This window comes from Indicator indicator, chromosome 2 (assembly GCF_027791375.1).
Source record: "Indicator indicator isolate 239-I01 chromosome 2, UM_Iind_1.1, whole genome shotgun sequence".
Taxonomy (NCBI): domain Eukaryota; kingdom Metazoa; phylum Chordata; class Aves; order Piciformes; family Indicatoridae; genus Indicator; species Indicator indicator.
In genome coordinates, this window is record NC_072011.1 from 20278412 (window position 1) to 20301221 (window position 22810).

The 22810-nt window shown below is 39.4% G+C and overlaps 1 protein-coding gene across 1 annotated transcript; it reads left to right on the top strand.

Annotated features, from left to right (window-relative positions):
* Nucleotides 1-150: 150 nt before the first annotated feature.
* RMND1 (required for meiotic nuclear division 1 homolog) lies at nt 151-22487 on the top strand (the record flags this gene model as incomplete). The annotated part of the gene is made up of 12 exons (XM_054394008.1): nt 151-205; nt 2993-3510; nt 8170-8278; nt 11116-11191; nt 11540-11579; nt 15020-15120; nt 16446-16552; nt 18489-18553; nt 19435-19511; nt 21098-21218; nt 21977-22093; nt 22340-22487. Coding segments are annotated over 12 exons (1419 nt in total), but the record flags the coding sequence as incomplete, so codon positions are not given.
* Nucleotides 22488-22810: the final 323 nt, after the last annotated feature.

Genomic DNA, 22810 nt, shown 5'->3' on the forward strand with positions numbered 1-22810 from the left:
CACCCCCGCGAGCCGACAGGCCACCCCCCGGAAGTGGGGCGAGGCAGCCGGACGTTATTGGTGAGTCAGCCGCACCCGCCGCGCTGCACGGCGACGGACGGACGGGCGGGCGGGGCCTGGCAGCCCGCGCGCCCTGGCGGAGCTCGGCGGGCGGTGGGCGGGGCCGCGGCTCGCGCGGCGGAGAGCGGCTCGCCCCCTCCCCCAGGTCAGTGCTGGTGCGCGACGGGAACTGCCTTGCCCCTCCCGCGGCGGCGGCGGGCGGGAGCGCGCCGCGAGGAGGGGGAGGGGCGGCTGCTTTTTGGCGGCTCTCTGCTGCCGGTGGGAACTGTAGCGGGAACTGGTGCTGGGGCAGGGAGCCCGTACTGGGATACTGGAAGCCTTCCGTAACGGCAGCTGAGGGAAGCAGGGAGGGCGAGAGCGAGCGACTAGTAAGAGGGACGGCGGCGGCGGGAACGGCCTGCGGGCTGGGCCTACCGCAGTGCCTACGACCTTGGTCGCCCTTTCCCGCCCTTCCCGCGCCCTCTGATCCTGCCACGAGTGGGAGGGCCTCGCGTCCCCAGCCGTAGACAGAGTGAGGGGAAGCAGTTTCAAGGGTGAGAAAGAGTCCTGCCCCGGGAGGGGGTGGAATGATTTCCTGCGCCATCCCCTCCTCCGCCCCTGGACTGGCCCTGCCGGAGCAAGACAGTTACCGGGGCGTTCCCCTGCTTCCCCTTGATATTCAGGTACTGTGGCGCCGCAGCGTATGGGATGCTCCACCGAGTACTCGGTGTTGGTGTAGCGACGGCGGAAGCCGAGCATTAAGGAAGGGGGGCGGGCCGCCTGAGCGGTGATGCTCGGCCTGGCGGTGGTGCCTCCCCGTGTCCGCCAGGGGCGCCCGTAAGCTTCATGCGCCGCCGCGAGGCAGGGCCGAAGTGCCTGGACTGCTGTCTCGGGCGGGGACGGTACTGGTCGCGCTTTTCCTGCGGAGGCAGGGCGGGTTACCTTCCTGATTGGCTCCCTAGCGGCCTCGTTCCCGCCCCCATCGGCAGGCAGCCAATGGGAATGGGGCCGCTCTGCCACGCTTATCGATAGCGGTGTGCCTGGTGTTGGGGTGGGGTTGTTGCCGTCATTATTTCTCTTAGAGGAAGCGCAGTGGCCTGCTGGCAGGGCCTTTGACGGCAGCCGGGCAGCGGCGGCGGAGGGAGACAAAACGTGTCGCCGCAGCCTTGAGGGGGGCAGGCAGGACCAGTTTTGTTTCTGCTGCTGTCTGCCTGCGATTTTTTGGATTGTTCTATTCTGCCCTGCCTGGCCAGGTGCTTCTGCTGCTACAAATCTGGCATCGAGACTCTTCATTGGAATTTAGTCTGTGTGATCGCTACATCCTTGTAACTTTCTCTAACCCCGCTTAGTTGCAAAGTCACTCCTGGGACCATTATCGTTAAACACGGTTTTTTTTTGCTAGGAAAGCACGGATCTATCTGGCATTTGTGAGTCTCTGCTACTTACCCCATGCTACTGGAGCCTTCTCCCCTTGCCTAGGCTTTTGACCGCTTTGGGTTGCACTTACAGAGTTTTACTATTCTCATGATTGTCAGAGTGTACAGATGTGTCTTGTTCTGGGTTAATTTTTTAAATCACTTTTTTACAGTACATGTCTAAAAGTAAGTTTGTTCTGATAAGTATTCAAATAACAGGCTTAAAATTTTAGCAAAAAGCTACAAGTGAATATCATATAAAATTGTGTTCAATATCAATTACTCATTCTGTGGTAGCTGGTTTATGTCCTGCCTTTTTTTTTTGCTCCCCCCCCTTTTTTTTTTTTTTTTATTCCTTCACCAGAATTAGTGCATGCCCATTATGTGAGATTTGAGTGTTGTCTTTTTTTTTGCTCCCCCCCCTTTTTTTTTATTCCCTCACCAGAATTAGTGCATGCCCATTATGTGAGATTTTCGACTTGTGTGTGTTCAAGCATCTAAGTATTCTTGTCCAGATGAAGGGCTGGTTCCAGTTTGCACACAATGACTTGTTCTCACAAGACAATGCTTATTAGAACTAGTATGTTAAATAATACCAATATTGAAAGGACAGTGATACTGGAAAATCCTTCTTTCCACATTTTTTAAAAAAATATCCTGAAATTGGCATTTTTTTCAAGCTGTACAACTTAATGACTTCTGTTAATTACTTGGCGAAGATGGATTTTTTTGTTACGAGGGAAATGTTCTTGGTTAATAAAAGCAGATGGGAGCAGGGCCTAGGGTCTGACATTTCAGTAGGTGAAACACACGTGCTGAGGTATTCAGTCTAATGACTGTGAATACTTTCGAACTTTTTTGATTAGGTTGTACAAGCGTAGTATAAATGTAATCTTGCTCTTTCCCTGGAATAACAGAGTAATTCACATTTTTGCCAAAACAGACAGATTTACAAGCAGGCCTTGTGGTCCCCATTGCACCACTATGTACTAGAAGGTCCAGGACCATAACCTGATGAATTTGGCTCTTGCCCTGTATGTGACAGGTGAACAGCGCTGGATCTGTGCCTGGATATTTGCAATACAGCAGTTAGAGCTGATGGTGGTGTAGCCCATAGACATTCCCGTACAAGTGCATAGTAACTAAACGGTTCTTTTTATTATGTATGAAATAATGATTCACAGAGTCTGATGTCCTCTTAAAGGTGTGTTCTTACTCATGAGTAATTTTGCTAGTGGGGTTAGTGAAAGTGCAAACTGCTGCATAAAATCAGCAACCGAAGGAAGAGACACCTGCTTGCATATTGGCATAGCAACCAATCCTACTTCTTCACGTTTGCACCATTGCAGCTCAATAATGTGTTGTGATCTTAATTAGAGCATTTCCAGAACACTGAAAAAAAGCTGTTTAAACCCACCAATGTTTATGTGCTTAAGAGTACTAACGCATTCAAAGAGGGTATAGGTCACCTTTTAGATAGTTGAAAAGAATATTCTTTCCAAACAGCTGATGAATGATTTTGTTTGTTTTAAATCCAGCTCTGAGGGAAGCAATGCGACTGAAATTTCTACACCTTCAGACTGGATCTTTCCGCACTTTAGCAACAATATGCCAGTGCCAAAGCTTGAATAAAACTGGACGTCAGCTATTAAAGCCGGATAATGAAGTTGACAGAACAGCTCACAGACCAGCACAGTCTTGGAATTTATATGCTCTGAAAACTGCTTCGCCTTGTTTGACAAGTCGATGTGCACAAGTCAAGAATTGGCAACTGCTCCAAGGAAATGTATCAGCTGTGGGAAAAAATGTTTATTATCAATGTGGGGAGATTTTTTTTCCGTTCAGGAAGTGTTCTAGTGTGGCAGTGACTCGAAACTACAAGCTCAATACAGAGCATATTAAAAAGCTTAGGAACATACCATCAAGATTTTACTCGGTTGTATCAGCTGGTAAAATTATTCCAAAACATGGTAACCAGGCAGTTAAGAGGCCACCAAAAGCACCAAGGACCAAGCAGCCATCCAGAACTAATCAGCCACTACTGTCAGACGTGGAGGTAAAGTATGAAATAGGAGACTTCATCAATTTAATTTGGATTCAGATTTGCATTAACATTTCAATGAAATTAACATGTTTATTTGATGAATAGGGTTTCATTGTTTAGTGTTGGAACTCTGCAAACAAACAAGCTTGATAAAAAGTAGTGTGTCTGGTATTTTGAAGACAAAATGTAGATTTACTGGCAGTGTGTACAAAAAAAAAAGTGCAGGGGAGAGAAGTGGTTATTAAGGTGGAAAGATGAAATCTTTAAAAGTAATTTTAACCAGTGCTCCCAAATAATATTCAATATTGAGAAAGTCTAGCTTTCAGAATAATTTCAATTTCCCTACATTTGAGGCTTCACTCAAACAGAAATCAAGATGAAAGTAAATACTATAAAGTTTATATTCAGATTAAATTTCATATGGGAAACTGAGGTGCAGAAATAACCTGTGTTACTTGAAGATGGTTCAATATGAAGGAATAGCACCTTGATCTCCAGACTTCTAGGTCTACACAGAGTAACTCCAGCAGCAAACTGTTGATTAAATGGAATGGTGAATACTTGTGAGCTATTTCTCCTTAAGAAAGTTCTTTGCAAGCCTCACCAGTAGTCAAGGCAGACCTTAAGCATACCTGAGTAAGATTTCCAGGGAAGATCTTAGTGTCAGGAAGCATTACTGTTCTCAGTAACGGTTTTGTTCTCAGGCGAGAAAAACAACTGAGTTCCATGTTATTGTTAAGAAAATGATATTGTAGATGAAACTGAAACAACTATTGTGCTTTCAAAATAGCTTCCACCTTGCAAAGTGTGTCTGTTACATGATGTGCTGAATGTGAGCGCAGAAAGTGATTTTTTTTAAATGTATGTCTACTTGTCATCTAAGCTTCTGCTTAATATTTTGTATGATGAGCAGAAGTTTGCTTTAATGTAGCATGAGGATCCCTTGTAGATTATTTAGTTCTGACTTCTATTTTCCTTGCTTTGAAAACAGTAAGTGAAGAATAGTCCTGTAATGCTGTGTCATTTCAAGTTTGTTATTCATGCTCTGGCCTTACGCTCACGTATTGCTTCTTTTTGTTGTTGAGTGAATTGAAGCGACAATTCTTTTAGATTCCTGAGGCTTCTAAATGGCAGCATAAAATGCAAACTGTTTGTTTAACATTTTATTATATATGTATGCAAAAAATATGCGTTGCTATTTTTTACTTTCCTTCCGTTGTGGAGAAATAGAGAAAAGACTGACAGAAATAATAATACACTTTCTGAGGAAGCATCCACATGGCAAAATGCTGTGCCAGAAAGCACATGAACTCAGATCTAGCATGAATATCTGCTTTTTTTTTTTAATAAATCCCATGGGGTTTTGTCAGCTATGTAGCCCCATTTACAGGGGTATGGGCAGGCTATCACCTTGACTGCAGGCTGACAGATCCAGAGTAAGTTTTGTTTTGTTTTGTTTTGTTTTTTTTACCTGTGTGTATATCCTTATAGATGTGTAGCATAGAGAAATAGTTTAAAAATGTTCCTGAATTCTGCAAGATGACTGTTAAAAGTGCAAATGGAGAATCCTTGAGGATTTTTCAGCATGCCATTACTAAATTCTGGTGCCACAAAAAAAGGTGATCTTGCCTTTCTGCATGTGTGTGGAGTAATTCAGGCCTTGCTGCCAGGGCAGTTACCTGGGAACAGGCAGCAGTGTCTTCTTGCCAGTCTGCAGCTGTCTTAAGGTTCTCAGGTGAACCCCCTGAGGATCTCTGAGTTTTCTGTTTGTGAGAGCCTGACAGCTGACACCTTTAGTTTGTGGATTCATAGAATCATAGAATCAACCAGGTTGAAAGAGACCTCCAAAATCATCCAGTCCAACCTATCACCCAGCCTTATCCAATCAACTAGACCATGGCACTAAGTGCCCCATCCAGTCTTTTCTTGAACACCTCCAGGGATGGTGACTCCACCACCTCCCCGGGCAGCCCATTCCAATGGGCAATCACCCTCTCTGTGAAGAACTTCCTCCTAACATCCAGCCTATACCTCCCCTGGCACAGCTTGAGACTGTGTCCCCTTGTTCTGCTGCTGGTTGCCTGGGAGAAGAGACCAACCCCCACCTGGCTACAGCCTCCCTTCAGGTAGTTGTAGGCAGCAATGAGGTCACCCCTGAGCCTCCTCTTCTCCAGGCTAAACACCCCCAGCTCCCTCATCAGCCTCTCCTCATAGGGCTTGTGTTCCTGGCCCCTCACCAGCTTCGTTGCCCTTCTCTGGACACGTTCCAGTACCTCAACATCTCTCTTGAATTGAGGGGCCCAGAACTGGACACAGTACTCAAGGTGTGGCCTGACCAGGGCTGAGTACGTGTGAATGAGGTCCTTCCCACCTCTCTCCAGCACTGGTCTTCATGTGTTGTTTACAGGCAAAGTGCTAAGCACCAGCAGTGATAAATGGTTGTAGGACCAGTTTCTCAGGATAGATGGAGGAATTACTTGAAAGCAGTTAACTGGTTTAGTCAGTCCACTACTCAGTTTAGTTAATCTCATGAGGTCTGATGGTATGAAAAGCCCCAGAGTTAATGCTATAGCCAGATAGCACAGAAAAAGCTTGAAATTAAAGACATAGTACTGACTACAGTTAAGATAAAGAATGATCCCTGTGGTGATACAAGAATTTTAGCTGATCTTACACCTTCTCTTTCTTATTTTTTTGTGTGCTTAAAGGGGCTATGGGGAATGATGGTTTCATGAGCCTGCACAATTGTTAAGGAGTGTGGGGTTGTTGAGGTACTCATGCTGGGTAGCTGTTGTGGTGTTCTGAATAGAATCTCAAGCCCTAGCTGTGGGCAGAAAGGAGGAGGATGTGAGTAGCGGGAATTTCTTTCTAGCACAACTGCAGATCTTGAATTCTGGGGTTAAAGTTTGTAGATGAAAGTGATACAACAGAAAGCATGGCATTAAGGTTAATGGGCCAGTTGTCTCAGGGTTGGATACTAGAGTATAGACTTCTTGGCTATATCTTTACCAGCTGTCACGGGATCTTAGACATCCAAAGTACCAGTGGACACATATTTTTAGATGTCTTAATCTCAAATTACACCCAATCCAAGTCTTCTGCATCAAACAAGATTGTAGTGAAGTCTTAAGTGAAACAATACGTTGTATAAAACAAAACCAAACCAATAACAAACAAACCCCACACAAAGCAAAATTAAAAAATAAAATTAAAAAAACACCACCAAACCAAAACTAGTAGCCATCCAAAATGCTATTTCAGGCATGTAGTCTTAGCAGAAAATTTCTGGTTCTAACTAAATATGAAGTCTGAAAACACATTTCTGTTCCACTGTCAACTCAGCCTTACAGCACAGTCATGGAAATATGCCTACAAAATTGCTGTCTGAATACTGTAATTCCAAATATTATTTTCTGTTAGTGATTGCTGAACAAAGATTATGTATAAGCAGAACTTTGGAAGTAATAACAGAATGTTAGCATAAAAGAAAGACAAGGTTTAAATGTGTGGTGGTGATCCTGATGAGTGGTTACAAGCCTCTCAAGGAAAGGAACACCTTTTTAAGCCTTACTGTTGGATAGTGTATGAGTGCTGTCAGAATATAACTGGGCTTTTAAGTTAAAGTGTTGGGTGGTTATAAGTGCTTGCAAATGAGAACAGTTCTCGTGTTCATTTGTTATTAGTTACATTCTCGCTTGTATTTGTTAAAAAAAGGTGGGAAGTGACTGATCCACAATGAGATGCTTTGCTTTCTGGGTATCTTCCACTACTGAAAAATGCTATCATGGGACATACATGGTATCAGAACAAAGAAATCTGTCTGAAGTGGGTAGTAGAATTTGAAAATCAGTTTATTGTGACTTGTTTGATTAATCAAAATCTTTATACAAGTGACTCATTACTTTGCCATGCATGAGTCAACTTCATTGCAAGTCTGTATAATTTTTCCAGTTATTTGTTGGAATATGGCATTTTAGTTACTTAAGATTGTGGAAAATTGAGGCAAACCTTGGCTGTTGCATACTGTTTGACTGTGGTGAGACCCTGTTGTGTGGCCAGATTCGGCACAAGGCGGACACTGTAGATCTGCAGCACCTGCAACTGGCCTGGAAGACCTGTGACTTTCAGTACTGCAACGCTGCACTGGCTCACACCCCAGAAGTTACCTGCACAGTGAGCTTTCTGCATGGAGGAGCATGATGTTTGTAGTTGGAGCTTCTTCTTGATAGCAGGCTGGGATAGCTGAACTCAGTTTATTTTTAAAATACAGATATTACAGCTGGAATTGAGGGTATCTTCATTTCAGAGGTCAGGTGAATGAGTATGGCATAAGATGTAGGATGGGAGAGCAGTAGCAAGTGTAGCTCTACTGTTGAAATATTTGATTGTCATTCAAGAAAGAAGGATTCTCTGTGGCTTTATCACTATGTGTTTTGGTGTGACTCATGTGACCTGGTTTCATCTTAGTCTGTGATTTGCTTTCCCACTTAACTGGAGCAAATAATCTTGTTAGTATTTGTACACCAGGTGGACAGCATGGCAATGATATTATAGCAAAGGGTGAATAAATGAAAAAAGTTACTCTCCTGGTAAATTTGAGGGAAACAGTTGTCATACAACCCATCTTGCATCAGCCTTGCCCTAACTCAAATTTTTATTCCTTTGGTGCAGAATCTGATGCAGTGCACAGCCTTTGCAACAGCAGATGAATATCATCTTGGTAATCTGTGTCATGACCTGACTTCACATGGATATGTTGAAATAACAAGTCTGCCTAGAGGTAGATTTTTGAAACATATTAAAAAGCAATATTATGCCTTGGGAAATTAAATACGGGTGAGGTATATAATTTTTATAAATTGATGTATTCTTCTACTAATACCCTGGAATATATCATACTGCTTGTAAAAATACTTCTTTGCTTTAAAATTGCATTTGCCTAAAACCCCCCACAACTTAACCTTTCAGAATAGCACTGTCAGCACTTGCTGTTACAATAATTTTTCCTGAATTACAGTTACACTAAAAATATTGACATATTGGGTACATGCAGGAAAAATAAATTGGGACATTTTCTGATAGAAAGAATTTCTGCACAAATTCACTAACTGAAAAAAAAAAAATCTCTAAGTTTTCTTTAGTTAGTTTTTTCACTAATGTGTTATTGTAGTGCATCAGCTATCAAAAAATAGTAATTTGACATGTTGCATCTTCTTTCCACATTCACACCTCTATTAATGTAAATCACTGAGGGCTGGAGAGGAAGGCATGCAACAGAGAATCTTGATGACTAAGTGAAATTGATGCTTAGTTTTAGTAAAGAGAATGCAGTTGGTACTTTTTTTTTTCCTTTTTTTAATATTTAAAGTTGGGCCAAATATATCCTAGCAATTTTTGATTGCTTCACTTAGCTGGGCTTCACCTAAATAGTTGGTTCTGGTTTACATACAAAGTATCTTTGAAGACTTGGGAAAGCATGGCCTGGATGTAGCTTATATAGCTGAAGTATACTCCAAGAGAATAACAAATGTACCATTTTATAGTTCAAGGAAACTTATGCCCTAGAAAAGCTGTGGTTTTCAAAAATTGGTAGTAGAATGCTGGGGGGTTATTTATTTATTTATTTTGAATGAACAGGTAATAGTGTTTATTGGCATTTTGGTAGAGGTTATCAAATATCTGTCTGCTTCTCAAAACAGTTAACAATCCAAGTGCAATAATAGTCCAGTGAGTCTCTTTCAAACACCAGGTTTACTAAAGATTTTCTTGCTCAGAAAGGTGAACTTTGAAAGACAAGGTGCTTTAGAAGTTAGACTTCATGTTCCTTTGTAGTTTCTTTGTATTAAAACTTAACAGTGGGTCACCGGTTTTGGGATAGAACTTTGTACAATCCCCAGCATGACTGTGAATAGTAAGGCTGTTGCTGGTTATCTTACCCTGGGAGTGTGGTGTCACCCTTTCTTTCATTTCTTCATGGTATTTATCAAAAGTTTGGAGGAAGTAGGGATGAAAAGATGTTGGATTATGCCAGCAGATGCAGTTTTGTGATTGGCTTGTGAATATAGCAGTGCTTGGTTTCCAGCTTAAACAGTAAATCTTAGAAAATAGAAAAATATTAGCACATACAAATCTAACTTGGCAATTATTGTGTGGATTTGTCACCTTGTAGTGTTCTTCCTAAGCATTATTACTGGTTTTGACCTCTTTAAAACCATTTTGGAGGCAGATCCCGTACCTCTACTTAAAATGGACCACATCCCTTTCAGTTGTGTGTGCTATGGCTGGAGCAGATTAATAAAGAGAAGAGCAATATTTGAAAAGGAAAATGAGAAAATGCAGACAAACGTTTCTTCCATGGTGAACTCAAACTTCACACTCAGAACTTGATCTAGTGATTCATCAAATAATGTGTTTCTGAACTGGAATAGCAAGTGACAGAAAAGTATTTAACAGACCAGCTGTGTGGCCTTCATTCAGGTGTTAGCAAAATATATCCAATACTTGGTCATTTCTCTTTGCTGCCTTAGTTTACCTTTATGGCTTGAGCAATAAAGCAGAGGATAGATTTTGTCCATAGGATGAATTTGATTTGATCAAATTTACGATCATTTTACAAACAGGTTGAATTTTTTAAGTCTTAGGTATTTGGTGCTGCAAATTTCTCCTTGCAGTGTCACTTTATAGTAAAAGTAGGGGCTTTTGCTGGAATAGCATCTACTAATTTTGCAACAAAATGAGTCATGCTGGAAAGTAACCTTTTTTTCCAAAACTGCATCAGGAATTCTAAAACTTTATTTATATTAGTGAGTAATACAGTGGAGCAGACCCATAGGGGGAAAAAAAAATCCTGTTTTGAGAACCCCATATCCACATTTTATAAGTTTGGGGGCATTCTCCTTCAACTAGTTCAAGTATGAGCCTTTGTAACAAATGACCATTAGTAGTTGAAGTACCACAGGTACATTTTTGGAGCTCTTCTTTCAGTTTAATGCAAAAAAAAAAAAAAAGGCAAAACAAAAAAAAACAAACAAACAAAACCCCCAGTTTGTGTACTCTGGCACTGTTCCACAATGCACAAGAAGTGTGGTAAATGAGGGTGGCTAGAAGATTGCTTCAAAAATATACTACTGATCTGAAGGAAAATACAGGTTTCTCCTGTCTTCAGGGTATGCTTCTTCAGGTTTCTGACTGTCAAAGCAAAGTCAGCACAATTTGAGTACAGACTAGTCCCTCACTATAAAGAAAGTAGAAAAACTCTCTGGGCAAGCAGATTTGAATAATAATTTCTCTACATTTCTGGACCAACTTCATAGTTGACTCCTGTTGCATGTCCTGGTTATTTTCTGTGCTCTACATCAGTTTTCCCTTAAGTTTTTTGTTCTTCAGAACTGTTACATCTCATTATCTAAAGATTCCAGCGAGGTTCACCATAGTGACCCAACCTGTCTAGAATATGACACTTCAGAGAAACAGTGTAATTTTTGATGCTGTAGTTGTTTCCTGGCAAGCTTTTCCATCAGAAAATGTTAGCATGTAATTGTTAAACTGGAATTAAATGCTTATAGCTGTTTTGTTTAGAAATTTCACTAACTATTTTTTTTACTTATTTCAAACTAGATGCTGCAAATGTTTTGGTGATTGGTGCTGAAAAATCTGCAAAAGATAATGATCCAGGCATGATTTTTTTCTTCAGGTAAGCTATAAATTGTGCCCAAAAATGATTTATTAATAGTAGCGGGGTGAAAAAAGCAGTGCAGCATGCTAGATCAGTGCATCACATTACTTCATGAATATCGAGGAGTACAATCAATGGTTAAAAAAAAAATCAGAATTACTTAAATGGTTAAAAAAACCCTTACCTTCTCATGTCGTTTTTTTCATCAAAGTATGGCTAAAAGGCAACTATTATGCAAGTTTTGTGAAGACAGCGTTGTGTTTTTTGATTCACAGTGACAAAAATTACCACTGTCCAATTTGAGTATTGTATTTTAAGTATTTTAAACCAGTGAAGTTACACCTTAGCTTTTTCTTGAATCCACAGGGAAGGGGCTGTTGTTTTTTGGAATGTGGAAGAGAAAAATGTAAGTAAAGCAAAACTGTTAAAATCTCATAAGCAGATGTTTTGTCAGTCCCACAAAGCTCAGCATGCTTCGGCTTTTTTGGGGAGCTTGGATGCTTGCTTCTTCTAATGAGTGCAGGTGCTTGCCTGCTGCTACCCTCAAGTATGTGGGTTGCTGATATGTCACCTTTGAAACTTGAATTCCTGCACAAAATGAGTGAATACATGTGTAACATTCAAAATGGCCAAGAATCTGAAACCTTACTCTAGTGGGACTGAGAAAAAGAATATTCTTGCTGGTCTACACCCTCAAGAAGCAGATCAGAAAAATAGGAGTGGTTGTTTGAAAAGCAATAGAAACTGTGTGAGAAGAAAAGGAAGGATCATTGTATTCTATTCTATTCCATTCAAGTTAGAACTGTTAAACTCATATTTGGATAACTTTCAAAGAAATAAGATTTGTAAGCAACTTTTTGTTCTGTATTTCTACTAGTTTTCCCAAAGGAAGATTTTTACTTGTTGGTATAATTATTAAAATATGTTGGTATTGAAATTATCTACCCCTTAGGATACTTTGGTGCTCAGACATACCTGTTTCAATTACTGTGTTAAGTTACTTACTTTTTTAAATTTATATTTGTTAATATATTTAATAAAACTGGATTCTAGATACAAAGAGAAAAAAAAAGATCAATTTCACTTGTAGGCAGAATATGTGAAATTAAATGGTGTATTGAAAAGGTGTTACTTACATGCACAGAAGTTCACAGGAGGATTTTCATCAGCGTAAATGCAAACACAGAGCAGATGTTCCAGACAATTCTGGATTCAAGCTCGCTTTTTCTGTTTCAGACCTGAAGTGTTCCTGACTTCCTGTCTGGTTTGGGGGGTTTCAGTATCTCAGCTGGCGTACAAAATGATACTAGTTCTCCCTTTCAGCCTTGCCTGTAGCACACTTAGGATGCTATGGCTGTAACTACGCTACTGATCCACAGGTATTACTAAAGACTGGCTGACCATCTGTTCATTTTTATGATCTGGGCACCCCTACCCACTGAAGTACTCTTGTAAAAAATCTCATTTTGTTGTAGATGCTTAAGTACCTTTGAAAAATGGAGACCATGTTTTCCTTGTCAGTACTAGTAACTTTAGTTGGTCCCTTGCTAGCTTTAATTATAAAAGAAGAAAGACTGTCTTTTTCTGCTTATTGAAATCACAAAGTTTGAACTTCCAAAGTTTGCACAGATAAAGGAGGTATTTTTATGCATGTTTTAATGAACTGAAATAAACAAACAAACAAAAAACCCCAAAACAAACAAACAAAAAATTGCCCCAAACTGGTCTGTAGAACAGAAACTGAAAGTAATTCAGTAAAACAGAACACAGAGAATCACTGTAAATGGACAAAATTGCATTTTAAAAGTACTCCAGAATGACTATTAGGAGAAGAAAAACTTTATTTTAAACTAATAGACACTTAACAGAAGAAGTAATAGCTACACACTGATTATGAATAGAAGTTTAAAATGTAAAATAATCCCTGAGTAGGAAGATTATGCAATAGCTTCCCCCACCAAAAATAGCAAGGGCAACAAAAATCAAAACTTGCTTTGAGGTGGGGTTTCATCTGATTGTTTTTTTGGGGGTTGTTCTTTTTTTTTTTTTCTTTAAAAAGAAATTTTGTGATGTGATTTCCTGTAATAGGAAGCGTTTGCATTTAGTGAATCCACCTCCTTGCATTAAATGTACTGTACCACAGGTAGTCCCTGCTATAAAATGCTGTCATCAGTCAGTGGAAGCCTTTGTATTACTCTGACTAGACAAAAGAAAGCTACCACTGAAATACATTATCTTATTATACAAAACAACATAAGAGCTACCACTGAAATACATTATCTTATTATACAAAACAACATAAGAGCTTTGAAAGTATATATGTCACAAGACATACGAATTTCACAGCATTGGCTATGGTCTGGAAAGCTTTCTTAAATCTTGCTTTGTCCTGGCCTTGGGAAGCCTGAGCTGGTTTGTAGTTCTGAAGGGAATGATAGTCTATTAACAGCATCATTATTACTATATTAGTAATGACCTTACAAAGCTAGCTAGGGCACCTGGATCCAAGTGAACATGCTCTGAAAGTCTGATGTGCAACGTCGTGAACTGGCTGTTAAATCTGGTATTATTTTAGTGGGGTTTGCATTGCTGAGACGTCCCTGGACACCACATAGCTGGCTGACTGACCTGTCAAACCTAACAGCAGACAATTCCTTGCTCAAAACCTGAAAACTTTTTCATACTCTTCTTTTTTTAGAGTATATGGCAGGTACTAGTCATGCCAATATTAGATTCAGAATTATGAGACAAGCAGTTGCAGCTGGGGGGGAGTAGTGAAAAATGTTATTGTGTCTTACATAGTATTACCAAAAGTTTTGAAATAATGAAGAAAGCACTGCAAAGAAAATCCCTCTTGCAGGTCATCCAACACACTTTCTTCTAGTACTTAACCTGGAAAATACACTTCATAGACAATTTACTAGCATACGATTTTGCAGTAAAATATTAACTGTTATCTATTACTTTGAAGTGAGTGTTTGTAAGTATGACTTACAGAAGATTAACCTCTGAAGAATTTAGTGTATTCTGTTTGATTTTTCATTGGTTGTGTAGCTAAATGCCTTTTAAAAATCTGTAGGTGAGTGGGGTTTTTTTGTTGAGAATTTGTTCTGATTGCAGAATTATTTTTATAATGGGAGTTTTGTGTTTCTTTTTATGAGGAATCCTAAGTCTGATGTCAGAGGAGAAAGTTTTGTGAGAGAAAAGGGTTCTTTCTTCCTTTATCTGGTTTTAGTGTGCTTGAGAATAAAATGACAATTTTAATTCCAATTTCTGCAAGTAAAATTGCACATTTAGATGTTTATAGGGTTGAATGTGAGCAGCTGAAACCATTTTTACAGATTTCTTTAGTGGTAAAGGATTTCTGTAATATAACCCCACCTCTGGTAGCTGAAACAAAACTATTGATTTTAGCAGCAAACTATTAATTTTGTCAGAACCAGCCATCTGATGCACTTAAACACTAAAGATTTCATTCCCACACTCGGACATCTGCCAAAATCTTCTGCAGTTCACTGCTGTAATACTGAATGTGTCTGCATTGTCTTCACTGCTGCTGTGGTTAATCCTTACTCTGTTTTATATATATGCAGACATTAAATGGCATTTTAGTCTTCGCAGATTCCTTGCAGTTGTTCACAGCCACAAATTCTTTCACACAGCTACAGAGAGCTTCACAAGTAAACTGTATTTATAATCACATCATTACTTAACACACCATTCATTGTTATTTAAATAACTTGAGGGTGAAAGTTGCATTCATCAACCTGTACATGTGTGAGGTCTTTGTAGAGTAATAGTATACTGTTTGGTAACTGTTTCTGTGTGTGCAATTCTCTTTCTTAGATGAAGAGTATCATGCAGGTGCTAGAACAGCATGAAATTCAGCCATATGAAGTTGCACTAGTCCACTGGGAGAATGAAGAAATGAACTATAGAATAGGAGAGTGAGTATCTTCAGGCACTGTCTCTATAAAACCTAATAGACACCTAAAACAATGTCAAGCAAAATCAACTAGTAAAAATATACCTGTCCTTACTCTTTTTGTCAAATGACTAAAGAAGACAGCAGGAAGTCTAAACTGTCAAATTTTGCTATACTGCTACACTTGCATGAGTGGCTTTTGTGCCATGGTTATGCAGTACATTCTGTAAATTACGAAGCTCTGTGCCCACACAATTGAACATGTTCTTCAGCAGTCCCAAACTATGTACCTCACAGAAAGTCAACTCTGATTTTTAGAGTGTTCTCTGCATGAGCTTTCCTTAGTGCCCTCTAGGTTCACATACAAAGATGTAATTGTTCACATACTTCACTTCCTAGGAGAGTTTTAACTTGAATATCGTGGAATGATTGTAGAAGCATAGAATGGCTTAGATTGGAAGGGACCTTAGATATAATCTACCTCAACCTCTGAATTAGACTTGGCTGCTCAAGGCCTCATCCAACCTGGCCTTGAACACCCCCAGGGAAGAGGCATCCACAGCCTCCCTGCGCTACCCATTCCAGAGTCTCACCTGGCAAGTTGTCTTGCCTTACTAAATAATGTTTTTTTTCATTATGGGGAACAAATAATGTCTAAGAAAGTATATCTTCATGTAAAATATTAAATAATTTATCTGTGATTTTCCTACAGCACCAAAAAACAGCTTCTAGACAGCATACTGTGACACTAAGAACTGACCTAGTGTGGTTGGTCTTATTAAAGTCAACCTGATAAGAGGACAGGCTTGGGGGGTTGATTTTTTTTCCTGGCCATTTGAAAACTGCAGGTACTGTCCAATTCTGCAATTTGTTATTCCTGAGGTATTCCATTGTGTTTATGAAAGTTTCATATTGAAATTGACATGATAAATTGAATGACTCTTATGCCCCCTGTGCAATAGAGGTTTCAGGGAAAGTAATATTATAGCAGGGATGGAGTGATGTTAAAAGTGACAGAAGAAAAGGAAACTAGAAACAGAGGAGAATAGAGAGCAGGAGAGAGACCAGCATCCTGCTTGCTCTGAATTATCTGTATGTATACAGTAATGCTGCAGTTTCATTTAAACCTAGAAAATCTGGTCATATTAGTCTTAGACTGAGGCATTGATTTGCTTTTGTTACTGTTATGTTGAACATGAGTAAAATGCAAGAATAGGGAAGATATCCATGTACATAGGGCATGCTGTATATATTTTTTATTTATTATTTATGCATTATTTATTGTTCTTTGAATGTTGCTTTGCTGGTGGCTTAGTCAATGAAGATACTTCAATCTTGTTTTAACAGAGGTCAGTCAAAGCTTCATAAAGGAGAAATCTTGTTAAACTCTGAGCTGGATAGTGATGAAGTTGTTCTGCAGAAATTTGCCTTTTCTAATGCCCTTTGTCTTTCTGGTAAGTCAGTATTGTTAGTAGTATCAGCCTATGCTACAGATTTTGTGAAATGTCATTATAAATGTGACTTGTATAGTGACAGTTTGGAGAAGGCTTCATGTCTGCTTTAGGCAAAGTGTGTCAAGATTGATTGTGCTTCGGTGGGAGGATTCATTTTCAAAAATTCCACCTTTTCTCTACATTTGAATTGCATCATGCTACATAAAGATGAACAAAGCACATTTAAAAACATACTTAAAAGATACATATTCTACTGAGCATCCTGTTCCCCACCCTTAAGAGCTGTTCTAGGATAGCAATCAGAATAGAATCCAGTGCTAGAAACCTGTCAGTAACCTCAGGCATCCTGACCTCATTTCCTCTAACCAAAAAAGCTAGATGTCAGCTAAGGTAGAGCAGTGATTCCTAGCTGAGGAGATATACCAGTATCATAGGTGTGGGGGTGTTTTCCACACTTAATAGCCCTAGCAGGAGATACTGGGAGAAGGGCTCAATGGTGGTGCTGCTGCTTGAGGAAATACACCTCTCTGCTGTTTCAGACCTCAGATAAGGCAGGAAGCATGAGTAGAAGCTTCCAGCATTAAGGCCATCCTTAAAAAGACCTTTAAAGGAGATCTGGTCTACCGACTTTACTTTTAGCGTTAATTACAGGATTCCTGTAGTAATTGGGAAGTACACCTTTAAACAGGAAAGACATGAAGAAAAAGAATGCTTATTTTTTAAATGATACACTAATTGATCAAGGAGTAAATGGTTCTTGACTGTCAAAGGAAGAGCTGTTGAGAAAAAAGAAGTTTGTAGTTTTCATAAGGCTACTGCATGGAAGAATAGTGCCACATATATTATAGCAAGAGATTTATTTCCAGGAGACAATTAGTACCAATTTATGTTAGTGCAATACATGCACAGCATAAAGGAAAACAAACAGTTTGGTAAGGTTCAGTAAAAATAAAAGATGCAAATATAGGCTAAGTCAAATTTTATGGCACAGCAGAAATCAACTTCTGTCAGATTACCAGTGATAGCTGAAATGCCTGCTGGCTTTTTTCAGAGGCTAAATTAAATGACATACAAGTCACTGACTCGTATTAGGCCTCTGTATTCAAAAAATGTGTGAAAAATACTCAGCATTGGATTTTTTGTCCATGTCCTGACTACAGGATACATTTGATTACTACCACAAAAGAGTTCATTCTGGCAATTAAATCTTCCCTGATCATTTTTTTCTGAGAGAACAGGGTTAATTTTTGATCTGTTATTCTTCTCTGGGAATCTGCATAAAGAACAAAGGCCCAGGTTATACCCTCTTAATGTAAAAACATCTTTCCCAGCATGGTGGAAAATCATGTGGCCATTGCCCCTGCTGAACAGTATATTCACCTGAAAATAAAATGGGAGATTGCCTAAGTCTGAATTTACCTTCAGCGAGTACAGGTGGTGCATCTATACAAGTTAACTGTCCATGGTTTGAGAATGCCTCATCAAATACTTGAGAAATGGAGAACGAGAGTTCTGCAGGACACTAGAGATGTAGTGCAGACTCCTGAGAGGCACCACATGAATTCAGCTCAACTCTAGCATGGCTCATTGTCTGCAGCCTCCTTGGAATGTAGTTTGCAAAGGCTTTGTACATAAACTAGAGCACATAAACACACAACTCTCGAGCTGAAGCAGTAACTCTCCAGGGTCATTTCGAGAAGGAAGCTGTGCTCAAGGTGGTTTTTCATGCAGATATGTCACTGCCCAATCCAGATTTGTCTATACATGTATGATCATTAATTATGTAATATTAACAGTAACTTGCTGCAAATAAGTTTATATATATCATTGTGTCTTGATGGCACATTGGCATCAAGCATGATGGCAAATTTAAAGTTACAATTACTTGAAAGCATGTATACCTCTCACAGTGTTCTTTGTCACCTCTGTGTTACAGTAAAGCTGGCTATTTGGGAATCATTATTGGATAACTTTGTGGAATCCATCCAGTCAATTCCAGAGGTGAGGTTTTGTTTGTACCTCTCCCCTCCTTTTCTCCTGCACTTTGTAAGAGATCAGTCTGGATACAGCTGAAGAAACGTAAAAAGCAACTGAATGCTTAACACATTTAATGGTAAAGCCATCAATGTAGAGAAGCTCAGAACACCTGCAAAGTGATGGGACAAGAACCCACCAATCTTTAAAGGGTCAGCAGTGGGATTCTGCATTAGAATAACATTACCCATGTAGTGCCCTTGTCATCTGCCACTGTTGAATGTCTGCATAACAGAACAAGCAGCATTTAAAAGCCTGGTCAAACAGTCTGTGGCAGCTTGGGCTGAAAGTAATGCACTTCAGCTTGAATGCAATGGAGAGTTTCAGTGAAATAGTTAATTGGCAATTTCATGAGACTTAAATTACAAAGCTTATATAATGGTCCATATAAAAATCAGATTCATAGGGTTCAAAAGGAAAAAAAAAGTGTATTATTTTTTAAAGGAAGTAAATTAATGGTAATAAATTGTTTATTGTAAGGAAAAAGGCTATAGAAAGGTTAAGCAGTGGCAAGATAAAAGAACACTATCACAATTTTAAAAGAATAATAGAAGGAAGAACAAATTATCTCTTGTTCAGGATATCATTTATAGAATATGCTCCAGGATTCTGTTTAGATAAAAGTGATGTACTCTGATTTATGGAAAAACCTGGATGACTGGTTGCATGGTGATACTCTGTATTACAAAGCTAGGTAAGCAAAGCAGTAAAGAAATAAAACTTAAATGTTATTAAGTACGGTAAGCATTCAGATTTTAACTCACATACATACTTCAGGTGGTAGAACTCCAGACTTCTCACTGGTACATGCTCCTTGATCAAGAAGTGAAAAACTTGTTACTTTGCAGATACTAAAGTCACGACGGAAGGTAAAACTGTCTCATGCAGATGTAATGCAAAAAATTGGAGAACTCTTCGCATTAAGGTAACTTTTTATGGTTACACCCAAGACATTTTATTACACAGAACTTAAAAATTAAGCTGGGCATGATACAAAACCTGGAAAAGAATCACAGAATTTCAACCATTAACTGAATACACAAAAATATACACTAAACACAGGAGGGTGGGTGCAGGGGGCATTCCTTCAACCCTCTTTTGTTCCAAGAGGGACAGGCAAATACTAGAGAGAGTCCAACAGAGGGCTATGGGGATAATTAAGAGACTGGAACATGTCTTCTGAGGAAAGGCTGAGTGACCTGGGGTTGTTTATCCTGGGGAAGTCTGAGGGGGAATCTTACTGATGTTAAGATCTGAAGGGTGGTTGTCAAGAAGGGGCCAGTCTCTTTTCAGCATTGTCATGTGATTGGACAAAGGGCAATGGATACAAATTGGGACACAGGACATTCCATCACAACACAAAGAAAAGCTTCTTTACTGTGAGGCTGATGGAGCACTGGCGCAGGCTGCTCAGAGAGGTTATGGAGAAAACTCACCTGAACACGTTCCTGTGTGGTCTGCCCTAGGTGATCCTGCTTTGACAGACGGGTTGGGCTCAGTGATCTCCAGAGGTCCCTTCCAACCCCTACTGTTCTATGAGACTTTGCACAGTGAATGGCTCACCATTCACACTATGGCATCTCGACTACAGAGAGGCGTTAAGCAGCATGTTGTAAATGGTCAAATGCCATGGACCTTTTCCTAGGTCCAGCAACGCAGGTCTCATAAGCAGTAGATACTAAAGGATGCAAAGTATACCAGTAGAAAGGACAGGAGTACATAGAACTCTTTAACTATAGCCTAGAGTTAGTAAAACTTTTCTGTGAGTTCTGCTCTTCCCTTGACTTACTCAGAAACCACAAACACATAGTACGAATTTAATGTCTTTTCTGCCCCTTCTCAAGTAAAATCAGGCTATTAAGAATACAGAATTGTACGGCTTTACAAAAAAAAAAAAAAAAAACACACCACCACCACACCACCAAAATCAATGAAGAGGTAAATTACAAAAGCAATTCCTATTTAAATACTGGCTTTTATATCCCTATTTGAAGTACTGTTCAGTAATGAACAATGGTGCTAAGTGTCCAAGGATTTATGTGAGCAGCAAGTTCAGGTCTTTATAATGTTAATAGCCTGGTTATAAAGGTGTGCTATGCTCACGTGTCCAGCATGTAGCAGCAGTCATACTTAAAAAGAGTTCTGTGATATAAACAAGCTGTTAGGGAGCTTCCCAGTAACTTTAATTCAGCTTCAGCAAGCTACTAACATAGTCAAGGACTTCTCTGCAGATATCAAAGTTAAGGAAGGTAACAAGAGGGGCAGTGTTCCCATAAAGCAAAAGTCATTTATGCTCAAAATTGTTACATAATACATTATTCTCAGAATTAAGTTTCAGGATGTGACAAATTTTAAACAGTTGCTATAACTGTATTTCTATTATGAAAGGGAATTCAGGTTTTACTTCAAATGACTGCTAATTTTTCCTGTTTCTTTTAACTGCTATGTAAAGACTTGCTTATATAATCACCAAAAGGAAGTTTGTACCACTGTACTACCCATTCTTTTTAGACACCGTATAAATCTGAGTTCAGACCTGCTAATAACACCTGACTTCTACTGGGATAGAGAAAAACTGGAAGAGCTTTATGACAAGACTTGCCAGTTCCTCAACATCAATCGCAGAGTTAAGGTAGGTGTCTTAGGAGAATTTTACACATACAGGTCACCTGTGTCTGGCTCAGCAGAGTTACAGACAGCTCTGTGAATTTCTGTTTTAATTGTAGAAACTAAATTTGAAGAAAAATAGGATATGGTATGCTATCTCTTTTTCCACATATTTGTAACCCACTCACATCTTTTACCCAGTTTACTTAAGAATCCTGCCTCATATTTTCTAAGCCACTAAGTAAGACTTTAAATAGTTACAAGAAGAAGAGATTTAATTCTTGTTCTGAATTATGTGCACAAAAACAAGCTAAAAAAAAAAGAGATGAAAAGCAAGTCTCCCTACTGACATGATCACTCAGGTCAATTCATTGAAGGGCAGTGTAATGCCTAGTGCTGAACCCCAGACTAAGGACAGAAACTACCTCTTCTGGTAATACTGCAACCTTAAACATTGTTACTCACAAGGCATTCCCATAAGCTGCATGTCCTTTTGCTTGTGCCTGTTTTCATGAGTAGATAACACCCAGAAGCTATTTAATACCTGCAGATGCGTATCTAAGTTTCTATTATTTTTGGAACCTACCAAAATAAGACATTCGTTTATATTAAAGCTTCTGTTCTTAGTGCATGTTGCCTTACAGGACTTTTGTTTTTTCACATGAGTGTTAACACCCTTCTAGTTCTGTTCTGTGAGCCCTTCTGTGGATTGTGTTCCTTTATCTAGTGATTTCATTCCACCTAAGGAGTCCAAATTTGCCATATGCTTGGAATCTCTTGTAGGTGATGAATGAAAAACTTCAGCACTGCATGGAGCTGACAGACCTAATGCGAAATCATCTGAATGAAAAGCATGCTCTGCGCCTTGAGTGGATGATAGTAGTGCTCATCACCATAGAGGTTGGTGGGAGTTTTTTCCACTATCACATTGAAAAGATAGTAACAAGTGCAATTTATATACTTCATAATTTGAAAATGGAGATTTTATTAATGCAATGCACTGTATAAAGGGATTACTTTTCAGTTCTGTACAAGTAACTTTTGAATTGCAGGTACAGTTATTTTTCAAATTATCTCATTTATAGTGTAGGCTGTTCTAAGAATTATTAAATAAATAATCATATCAATGTGTTTGCTGTTCCACAGGTTCTGTTTGAACTTGCAAGGGTAGTTTTCTGATGACAGAAGAAACTCAGTAAGAAGACTGACAAAACCATAAAGACCATGTGGCCCAGAAAATTTGTCTATGCTTCTGGGAAATAGGGGGGATTGTGTCTCTTGATAATTACATACATCTGCTACTCAAATAAATTTAAAAATAAATAAATTAATCAGCCTGTGAACATTATTCCCAATTGCTGTACTAGAGAAGTCTTAATTTATGAATGTGCTAATGTAAAGATGAGATACTAATGATGCAGCTGTAGAAGTTCTCTAGTGAGTAGGCCCAGGTACATGCAGGATTGATGCAGAGCAAGATTTATCTTTGTCTTCATAATAAGCAAGGACAGGAGGATGGATCTCTTCTGTGCTGACTATTAATTTGGGCAAGGACTGTACTGCCTTGTTCCTTTGACAGTTGAAAAGAAGCCCAAGTACTTAGCTACTTCAGCTATT